Source organism: Teleopsis dalmanni, chromosome 1 (genome assembly GCF_002237135.1).
Source record: "Teleopsis dalmanni isolate 2A chromosome 1, ASM223713v2, whole genome shotgun sequence".
Taxonomy (NCBI): domain Eukaryota; kingdom Metazoa; phylum Arthropoda; class Insecta; order Diptera; family Diopsidae; genus Teleopsis; species Teleopsis dalmanni.
In genome coordinates, this window is record NC_051846.1 from 38,511,134 (window position 1) to 38,522,353 (window position 11,220).

An 11,220-nucleotide genomic window follows, 5' to 3' on the forward strand; every position below is an offset into this window, starting at 1 on the left:
TACTATACAAAAGCTACAAGTTGCTCAAAGTCAGGCTCTACGAAGGCTCTTCAAAGTGCCTTGGTACATCCGCACAAACGACATGCTAAGAGACCTTAGAATAGACCCGATCAAAAAATACATAAGGAACAGAGCCCTGAAGTTATATGCAAAAATTGACAGGCTATCCTACTTACCACTATCTAATCTTAGAGTAATCACTCTCCGCACGGAGAGGTACACAGATCTTAAATCAATCACTGAATAATCATGAAGCTTACATGCAATACATAAATTAGTCAATGAGATGGGTGGGACCCTGTAGTACCCCCAGCTATCAAAGAGTAAAAGTGCCCAGTTGCGCTGTCTCAAAAAAAGGATCAAGCATTACATGGTAAACCTTTAGCAATCATTAATACCCACTTCATATATTCTACATGTTCGCAAGTGCGCAATAAATAACTGACTCTTTTTGTAATATTGAAATCTTCTAAGTAACTAAAGAAACCACACCATCTAAAGCTACTACACATTTCTACACTCACTCACATCATGAGCCTAAAAACATAATTATTATCCACTATTATTATAATAAATTTATATATTAAATTTTATTGTACTAACGACAGGTTACGCTAAAACTTACAACCCAACATTTTACTCCTTGTACAAACATTATAAGATATATCTAAGCCGTTTTGGTAGTCACTCAAATGTGCTGGCACACGCACTTTCAAATCATTCAAGAAATCCTGGCGACTAATAAGGTTGTAACTAACAGAACCTGCGGACACTTTTTAAAGAATTTTCTGTATTATACAATACTTTAAAACTGACTGCTCCTTCTCACCAAGGTGGAAGTTATGCCCAAACACAGCTTCAACTGGTACCGGCGAAATTCCTCAGAGCTCATATGGAGTTCCCCTAAGTTCCGTGGTGTTAAGCCTTCAAGACGAGGTGTCTACGTAAATGGCATGTCTGTCGTTAGAGGCGACTAAAATCCCGGCGCTATATCGATACTGTTTGAAGAGTGAATAGTAGTAAGTGAGTGTCCTCACTTGCGATACCTGACCGGTGGTAGTAGTCTAGTACGACGGGGGTACGGGCCCGCGGCTGTCCTAACCAACTAAGTTTGAAAGAGTGGTGATGACTGTGGTTAATACCCAAACTTACGCGAGAAAAAGGATTTTATTTTACTTTAATTCGGCGGTAAAGTGCATATTTACACTAAAGATCAGCAGAGGTAGAGTGGGTCTCACAACTTACCAAGGAGAAAATTATGGCAAACACATAACTTTAATTGGCGCTGACGGAAATTCTCGGGAATTTCCAATGGGTGCATTGTTTATTGGCGTATTATCTTGATACGTGTGATTTTTAAAGCACCGTGGTCATAACCCTTCACAAGCAGGCACCCAAGCTAAACAATACTGGATTCACTACTCTCTGGTCAAAACACTACTATTATATATTATAATAAATTTTTCAATAAAGAAGATATAAACACTTCTTAAATAGATACTCTAATAAATATAAAATACAATAACATTATCATGTATAGTTGAACTATGAGGAAAAAATAACTCTTCTGTCACATTTCTTAAAGCATAACGATAAACCAAAGATAGACACAAGGCTTGGTATGAAACACAAGAACGGATCCACGCGTCTACGAATTGTAGCAAGCCACACTCAACTTAAGAATCTATAATTTTTATTAAATTAGGTAAATAAGTGTAAGACATATTTTTTTATATATAAACAAAAAATTTAACAATAACTAAAAATCTTATTAATAATCCTCTTATATCCTCTTATCCTCTAATAAATAATAATTAACTTCTTTAATGAAATTCAGCAGTCACAGGTATAAAAAGTAGATTCGATTAAATTTTATTTTACCGATTTCGTAAAATATATTTTACTATTTTTATATCTTAGTTAAATGTGAACTAAGTAACCCAAAAAATTTTCAAATTATTATATGTTATATACATAATTATTAAATACACATTTTAAATATTATTTGAATTCAGTCAACTTCGAATTCTGAAAGATCAAACTGTCATTTAAAAGTTATCACAGCTATTTCCGAAATGTGAGTAAAATTTCATACCAAAGCCATTAACTGCAAATATTATAACTCATTAATTTTTTTATAGTTGAAATCATGTCATTCAACGCTATGTCTCAGGAACAAATTTTGCCATCTTCAACCCCCATTCAGTCTCCAGAACAGGGTCAAGAAAATAGGGTTACTACGGAAATTAAAGCTCCAGGTCAGTGTAAAGAGGAACTGCTCTCACTCTCAGGTCAATATGAAGAGGACTTTATAGAACCCGTAAGTGAGCATGAGTACGAAAGTCAAGAGGCTGCAGAAGTAACCGAATATATGAATCAATATAAGATGCAAGATGCAGAAGATCAGGGAGAAATAGAAGCCGGTGTTGAGAAAGTTCATGAAGATAGGGTGAACTATCCGTTTTGGAGTTCAATTAAATCAACTCTATTCTTTCCGATTGCAGCGGTAGTTTTGCGGCTATTATTTACATGGATGCATTACATCGAAATTAAAGATCGCTTTAATGTTAATGACAAGCAAGCAAATGCCACTAATTTTGAAAGTGATTATAATCACTAAATCGTAATGACTAAAAGTAAAAGTCATTATTTTTTTTGATATGTAATGGTTAATGAATATTAAAATAAAAAATAAAGAAAAAAATTCGCATAATTGTAAAATTTATATACAATACTGTCAAACTTCCAAAACTCAAACTTCTATAATTCGAATTTCTGGAATGTGGGAAAGTGCATTCTACAAGTCAAATTTTTGTTTTAAGTATGAATCTATTTTGGTGTTAGGGGAAGTGCTTCTTTGTGCAAATGCCAGTCGCTGGTAGCGTGGTTTAAAGTAAATAACTTCTATGCTTCTCTTAACGATTATATAAGGCTTGACAATGAAATTTGTACATCAAACTTTCCTATAGATGACGATATTATGGAACATTGTAGCTTTGAATTACTGGATCTAATTCTAAGTGAAACGAAAAGTAATGAGGAGGGTTTGGTGAATGAAATTGTTTATTAGCCTTCCAAGAATGTAGTAGAAGACTCATTCAAAATTCTGAATTTTTATTAACAAACGAATGATACTCCAACTGATGATCACTATGAGGTTTGGAATAAATTGGAAGCTTTTTTTACTGAATATAAGAAACAAAATTAAAATTTTAAACCCTAATTTTTGAATGTTTCACTTCACTATAATTTCTGTGCTGTATTTGATTTGTTTTAAAATAAGAAGAAAAAAAAATTTTTTTGCTCAAAGTCTCCACAAGTCGAACCTTTTCTTTGCAAAATGGTACTTAGAGTTATGGAAGTTTGACTGTATATACATATACTTATACTGTAAGACCCTGTTTAACACGTAGGACACGTTCCATCAAAATAGAGCGTAATGCGAAACACCGCTAAACGAGGCTATCTTAACATGATAATGAGGGGTTAGATGAACCCCCTAATGGGGTTTGGAGAAGGTTGATACAAAATTGCTTAGGTATTAAATTTAATAGTTATAATTTAGTAGTTTTAATAATAATAGAATCAAATATTTATTTCTTACATAAACAAAAACAATATAAACGAATATATATGAAAATAAATAAAATTTTAAGTCAGTCAGGTCATTCAGTCTATTTTGTGTTTCCAGTGTTCTGCCTTTTTGTCAAGAAGGCATCTAATGCAGTTTACGATTTCCCTTTTGTGTTCTGCTAGAAGCCGTTGATAAGTGGATAAATCATCTATAACACCCCGTCTTGCTTTTCAACTCCTGTCAAAAAATTGGTTCATAATTTCAGTTGTTGTGGTCAAATTCCTTTTTACAAACACCATCGAAAATTCTTTTTGCTCTTCTTCGAAATCACTACTAAGAATATTTTTGTTTCTTCTTGCTCAATTAATTCCTTGAGCTCATCATTAGAAAAACTATTTGCTCCTTTCTTGAACTGTTTCTTCGACGTCTTCCACATTTACCGCATCTGAACCGGTTTCTTTCGCTAATTCCACTATTTCTTTTACTACTTCATCCATAACGACAGAGCATCCAATGTCTTTGCTCTTACTTAAATCTAGTCAAATGTTCTTCCATACTCTTTTCAAAGATCTTTCTATTATCTCATTCCAAGAAAGGTTTATGTTTTCTATAACATTTATGATATTGTAGTTTTTCCAAAATTCTCTTATTGATTGTTTCTCTTCTCCGTCTGTTGATTCAAACATATGCTTAAATGTTCGGGTTGAAATAAAAGAGCGTTAAACCGAAACAGCGTTAAGTGGGATCTTACTGTATATATAAATCTACTTCAATGGCCCTCTTAGCCATTTTAATATAAGGATATTATTTTGTTTTATGTCATAAACTAAAAGAAAAAGTGTTAATAACTTTTAAAAATATTTTACACATATAATATTTTTAATTGAACTAAGCTAGGTGTTACTCAATTAGTTTTATGATTTTAGATTCTGCTCAAAAAGTATCCGGATTTTGTTGTTTGTTAACTACTCCTTAAGTAATAAACCTTATCAAGAATTTTTTTTGTTATGTTGGTACACCCTTTCTTGACATATGGTACAAATTTGAGCGCCATCTGTCAATTAGTTTGTTTACAGCAGCTGTTAATGTGAGACTACCTCAAGTGCATTTAGCGATTTTTACTATGGAAACACTCTTAATTAATTCATCAAACTGCATGCAAACATCCAATAAAATATCGGATCCTCTTTGATATAACAATTTTTATTAATTTTTTGCTGTATCTCATATAATTTAATTGAGTGCCCATAGACAACATTTAAATCTTTTAAGTTGATATATTAACTATTAGATTCCGCAAAGTGCTCATAAATTTTTCATAAAAACTTAACCCATTGAGCATATGAGTACCGACACCTAGCTTAGTTCAATTAAAAATATTATATGTGTAAAATGTTTTTTAAAAGTTATTAACACTTGTGTGTACACGATTTCAATAAAATTTAATTAAAAACTTTGAATTAAACCAGTTGAGGAATAAACTTCCATAAAAGCTGTGAAGAGTTTGGAATAAAATGCTCTGCACTATACAGCAAATACAACTGCTACTGCTACTGGTACTGGTACTGGTACTCGTAAATAAAAAATAAGTTAAATACAAATAAATAAACCTTTAGGCTTTAAATAAATGAATTAGCATGAGGCGGCCTGAGCATGCAAACGCTTCCACATAATCAAAGGAAAAAGGATTTATCTGGAAAAACAAATAAACATAAAAAACTTTGTGTATCTAAAGTGTAGTTATATATGTACATATTAGTTTGGAAAAAATATTTTTTATACTACTGCATTTTTTTTTTTTTGGTTTTTTTCTCAAAGTAAAATGCATTTTATATTCCAAACTCCATAACACACTTGTGACTGCAACAATAGCGCCAGGCGCTTACCAAAACCAAATGAAGGTTTGAACAAAAAAGTTTTGAAGCATTTTGGCACCTATCGATAGTCGTAGATGAATAAATATGAACTGTGCCGTTCAGTTGACCAACTGGTAACAAATAATCCAAAACTACCGCTTTCGGCTAGTGTTTTTTTTTCGGTGGCTCCAACAGTATGCCAACGGTGGCCGCTGGTGGCGCTTGGTGGCGTTTGGTGGCGGTTGGCGGCATGGGTATTTGGCAACTACTCCAGGCACTTGTGTATGAGCACTTTTGTAAAACAGCTCGTAACTTGTGCATTTTATCAGTCGGCTTAATCTCGCATACATTCAATTTCCTACAAATTTTTTTTCAGCTACTTTCTTTCTTTTCACTTTCTCTTTTCTTTTTTTTGTATACCTTCACGTGCTGTTCAATGGGTTTTGCGCCTTTTTTTTTTGATTTTTTTTTAAGTGTTACCACTAAAGTCCTGGCTATGTTGTCGTGTTACTGTATTTGTACGTAATCTGATTTTTTTTCCATTTAACAGGTTTGTTTTATACTATTTTTATTGTTTTCTGCTTTTTATTGTTTTGAGTTTATTTTTATTTTGTGCATTTTTGGTATATTTTTCAAACCAACTTTGCACACAAACACTCACTCACACACACACACACACAGTTACAATTCCTATATTCACACTTTCATGCAATGACAAAGTATAAAATTGTATATATTTTACCAACGTGTCCCGCTTGTCTGAACCTCTCCTGGTCTCATGTACTTTCACCTCTCTATATTGTGTGCACCCTTTGCATAATTGAATAAAGTTCGTTAGTAAAGCATTTAGAGTTTAACTTTGTTTTGTTCTTCAATGTGTTTGTTTTTTTACATTTCCCCCATATCTCTATGCGGGTTTGTGTGAATCTATGTCAGTTTGATGCTATAATGGAACCCTGCTGTTAACAATACTGTCGGCCGTTAAGCTTATCTGATGAATATGTTACGTGTTTTTTCTCTTAATCTGAATTTTTCTTTGATTTCTTTACATCAGTTTTTTTTTTTCACACATACTTTTTATAACCTAGCATTCTTATTTTTATTTAATTTATTTTTTTTTTTTGTTTTGTTTGATTGCCATTTAATTTTTTACAAATAATTTGAAGAAGCTGCAACAATTCTTTAATTAATAACAATTATGCGACAGCTTTCAATTGTTACAGTCAACATACTCTCATTAATTATATCACCTCCTTCAGCGTAAATTAAATCCTTTCAACTATTAAATTACAAACAAAATGTCATAAACTGAACACAACACAACACAACGCAACGCACACAAGCCGATTGCTTTCCCATAATGCCCAACATACCCCAGCATCGACATCGACATACCTCACCGCCATTAGTAAACCAATACCACCACGAATAACAACACACAGGAGTGCAAAAAAGTACGGCAGGAAATTGAAAACATAAAATTTTATTTTATTTATATTTTCTTCTTCGTTACAACATAAAAGAGTTTCTTTTCAAATGTGTGTATGTGTGTTTGTGTGTGTGTGTGTGTGTTGGTGTGTTGGGTGTATTTTTGGTATATTTGAATGCAGATACTTTCCGCTTCCTTTGCCGTGTGCACGCTGATTTCCGTTGGTTAAGTGCCGCCAATTTTTGGTACTCCTTAAATATGCTTGTACTTTCACTCAATGGATTCGTTGTTTGTTGCCTTTTAATCTTTTAATATTCCTTAAATTGTTAAGATTGTTGATTTTAGCTATTTAATATTATATAAAAGCGTCCTTTTACCTGCATTATGCCACTTCTGCCCACTTCTGCTTCACTCCCGTCCACTATTGACTAACCTTACTCTCTACTACTACTTTGTCCATATAAACGTATTCATGCATTTGTAAATAAACAGATACATTTAAGGTAATTGAAGTGGTTTGGTAAGTGCTTTTGAGGCAAACGTTTTCCTTTGCATTTTAAGTGCGCTTCAAAATGGACACAATTTTACTGTTATTTTCATAGAAATTATGTTGATTTTCAAGTATTTCAACTTTAGCTTTATTTTTATTTGCAATTTCTTAAATTGAAAATATAATAAAAAGTTACGCTCATAGATTCCCACAGGAATTGCTTGCATGCCATTTTTAAGACTAACAATTTAATTGAATTAAATTCAAATATTTCCTTCAGTTGTTAGATATCTCTTGTAATTTTACATATTATATGGTACGATTAAAAGAATAGGTTGATTGCTAAGCCTTTAGTTATAATGTTTTATATAAGTTAAATATTCTTTTTATTTTTTTAAGAAGTATTGATCTTGCTTGTTCGGAAGCTAAAGCAAGAGAGACCGAGCGCACTTTTGCGAAGTTGAGAGCTACCGAAGCCAAAAGCACGGTTGCCACTTGAAAATTTTTTTCTGTACCAAAATTGGTTTAAAAAGGTACCATTTCTGTAAAAAAAGGTAAAAAAAAAAAATTTTTTTGGACCTTTTTGTTTTCTCGTTCTGTGTTTTCATAGTGTTATAAATGAACAAAATATAAAATAGTGCAAAGTTGCATTTATAAAAAACATTAATTGGAAATATCCACAATAAAGTTGGGTCGTCAAAAATGTACCATTTTTTGAACGTGAGTACCAAACGAAAAAAAAAAAAGAAAAAGTACCAATTTTGGTACTAAAGTACCATAAGTGGCAACCGTGGCCAAAAGGGAACTTCTCCAGACAAACAAATGGATGTCCCGTTTGGTATGAACCATGCGTTCGAATAATATCGCATGATTGCTCCGTTAATGAAACTAAGCACAGGGCCGGATTTGGGAGACGCGTGAGTTATATTCTCTTATCTTATCCCTATACTAAATATTTTATTATCGTTGTTTGACCTAATCAAACAACGAAAGATCTACATTATATTTTATTATATTCTATTATCTTTAACTAAACATTATAACTAAAAAGATTGTTATCGCTGTTCAGCCTAACCAAACAATGAAATGTTCTCATTGTATTCTATTATAATTACATACCGTATTATACTTTAAAATCTCTAAATAAACATTGTAATTAAAAATATTATTCTCGTTGTTCGGCCTAAATAAACAACAAATTCTCTTATCAGGATTCGATACTTCGAATCCTCACTATAAATATAAGCAAAGTTGTTAGTTATAAGTTAGTCTTAAGATTCATTTAAACGAACAAAAATCTTATTGGGATCAATTTGTTCGGATCTAATTTTTTAGATGATGAAATGTGCATCATAGAATGTCTTAGAGGGAAATAAAAACCCCCAGCATTATTCAAAATTTGGACAATCAAGTAAAATAAAAATGTGAAATTCTTTGTTCTTCTAGAATTCAATATTCTTTGAAACGACTTATATTGCAAGTCTTCAAACTATCTTTATATCTGTTACTACTAACTTACTATAAGTGATACTTCTTACACATTATTAAAAACTTTTTTCGTAAATGAACACAAATGATATTTCAAATTATAACCTTTATTTTATTTTTGCTCTATCCATCAAAATTGAAAAATTATACACAATCTGCAAGGGCTTATGTTCGAAACTAGATACTATTAAATTTTATTTTACAAAATCCAAATTTGATATAAATAGTTGTCTACCTCAATCAGATCTAAACAAAGTAATATAAAAAATTTTTAAATTCTTATATCTTAAAAAAAATTATTTTATATTTATTATAAAAACTATTTGAGTTCTGTCAACTTCAAATTCCAAATCAAATTTTTTTTTGATACCATTAGAGGCATGTCTAAAAAGTAAGTAAGTTTTCGTGTGAAGGTCAATAACTACGAGGGATATAAATCTATTTATTTTTAGTTGAAACAATGCTTTCTGAAGAACAAATTTTGCCGTCTTCAAGCGTCGTTCAGTCTCCAGAACAGGGTCAAGAAAATGTGGGTAGTATGGAGGCCAAACCGCTAGGTCAGTGTAAAACGGAACTGAAGTCACTTACAGATCAATCTGAAGAGGACTTCATAGATTCTTTAAGTGAACAGGAATACGAAAATAAGGAGGCGTCCAATAAGTTCCAGGTAGATCTAAACCAGCCCATAGACGGAAATGGTGTGGAACAGTTTTTTCAATCAGTTAAACAAGAGCAGAAGAAACAGGGATCAATAAAAGACAGTGTTGAGAAAGTTCATAAAGATGAGAGGGACTATTCATTTGGGAATTCAATTAAATTTTGTGTGATTTTTTGTGTAGCTGCGTTTGTTTCGCGGGTGTTGGTTACTTGGATGCATTACGTTGACGTTTCAAGTAACTATAACGGTAATAATAGTACATGCTCTGTCAATTTCGAAAATAATTGATTTTAGACATTGTTTTAATTTGTAGTGCTAAATGAAAATTTAAATAAATACTGAACTGATAGAAACCTACTTACTTTTAAATGTTTAAATATACAGGTATATGTATATACGGTATACAATTTTCTTGATCTTTGATTTGTGCTTTGATTAGAGAAAATAATTTATGTTTTGGATCCATGAAAGTTTAACTTATTTTGATGACTTTGTATTCAGCAAAAGAGATGGTCGCCTTAATAAAAGATTTTCCAATAGCTATTCTGTCATACCTGAAATAAAAAATAAATGTAATATAAATTACCAGGTTTTCCCAATGTTGATCCCAGTGGTTTTACCAGAAAAATGATAACCTGAAACAATTATGAATGAAATAGCCATTCTTTAAACAAAAAATAAATGTAGTGTAAATTACCAGGTTTTCCCAATGTTGATCCCAGTGATTCAACTAAAACAATAAAGTAGATGTACCGCTGTTTAGTATAGCAAATAGTGAAGAATAGTGAACTATATTCACTACAGTAAGTAGCCTATAGTAAGTAAATTTGGTATGTTATCAAGGGATCGTAAATGGGTTTCTCGACATTTGTCACATATTCATCATTTCTCAATTATCTTTAATTAAATGTAAACCTATACATCTGCTGTTTGCTAGAAATTACGAATTCTATAGGTCCATAACATTGAGCTAAGCTTCCAAAACTGCACTCAGATGCTTTCAGTCATACCAATTCCACTTATAAGAATCGTATAAGCGCTTTGATACCTATTTTCGGCAATCCTACATACCGATCTTCATATCGAAACCTTAGCAACTTACTAAAGTAAAGAGATATTGAACCTTTTGGTATCATCGATTCTCAACTGAGCACTACAATTTCCTTACTAATGAGAGTAAAGTCTATTAATATCGATAGATAAGCGGATTATAAATGAATAAAAATATTACCGCTTGTTATGAATTTATGTACTGAATCCGCACACACAACTGAGTGATGATACAACGGTTTATAAACTGTTAGTAAGCGTCGTATCATCACTCAGTTGTATGTGTGGACTCGGCATATAAATTCATAACAAGCGGTAAGATTTTTATTCTATTATGAGGTATGGAAGAATACCTCCTGCTCAAAAAGTATCCGGATTTTGTTGTTTGTTAACTACTCCTTAAATAATAGATCTTTATCAAAAAATTTTTTTTGTTATGTTGGTGAACCCTTTCTTGACATATGGTACAAATTTGAGCGCCATCTGTCAATTAGTTTGTTTACAGCAGCTGTTAATGTGAGACTACCTCGAGTGCATTTAGCGCTTTTTACTATGGAAAGTTCTTGTTGTACTCGATTTTTTGACCAAACACGGCACCACTGTCATCGCTCAGGCACCATATTCGCAAGATCTGGAACCGTGCCTATTTTTCCTGTTCCCGAAACTCAAATTGCT

At 32.1% G+C, this 11,220-nt stretch overlaps 3 protein-coding genes across 4 annotated transcripts in view; 2 read left to right on the forward strand and 1 right to left on the reverse strand.

Annotated features, from left to right (window-relative positions):
* Positions 1-2,012: 2,012 nt before the first annotated feature.
* On the forward strand, positions 2,013-2,666 carry LOC119673019. Its single transcript, XM_038084220.1, has 2 exons — positions 2,013-2,077; positions 2,142-2,666. The coding sequence occupies exon 2, from the start codon at positions 2,150-2,152 to the stop codon at positions 2,618-2,620; it is 471 nt and encodes a 156-aa protein (XP_037940148.1). The 5' UTR covers positions 2,013-2,077; positions 2,142-2,149; the 3' UTR covers positions 2,621-2,666.
* Positions 2,667-9,151: 6,485 nt separating this feature from the next.
* Positions 9,152-9,824, forward strand: LOC119672373. 2 transcript variants are annotated; one of them, XM_038083399.1, is made up of 2 exons: positions 9,152-9,232; positions 9,290-9,824. In XM_038083399.1, the coding sequence occupies exon 2, from the start codon at positions 9,298-9,300 to the stop codon at positions 9,781-9,783; it is 486 nt and encodes a 161-aa protein (XP_037939327.1). In that variant the 5' UTR covers positions 9,152-9,232; positions 9,290-9,297; the 3' UTR covers positions 9,784-9,824. The 2 variants fall into 2 exon arrangements, with proteins under 2 accessions (XP_037939327.1, XP_037939326.1); XM_038083398.1 differs by having other exon boundaries at positions 9,152-9,228.
* Positions 9,825-10,035: 211 nt separating this feature from the next.
* The window catches only part of LOC119679757 (GATA zinc finger domain-containing protein 14-like), a 5,259-nt gene continuing 4,074 nt past the window's right edge, over positions 10,036-11,220 (reverse strand). The window contains exon 2 of the mRNA XM_038092293.1: positions 10,036-10,049. Coding sequence (XP_037948221.1) covers positions 10,036-10,049 — 14 coding nt within the window. The remainder of the gene's footprint in view (positions 10,050-11,220) is intronic.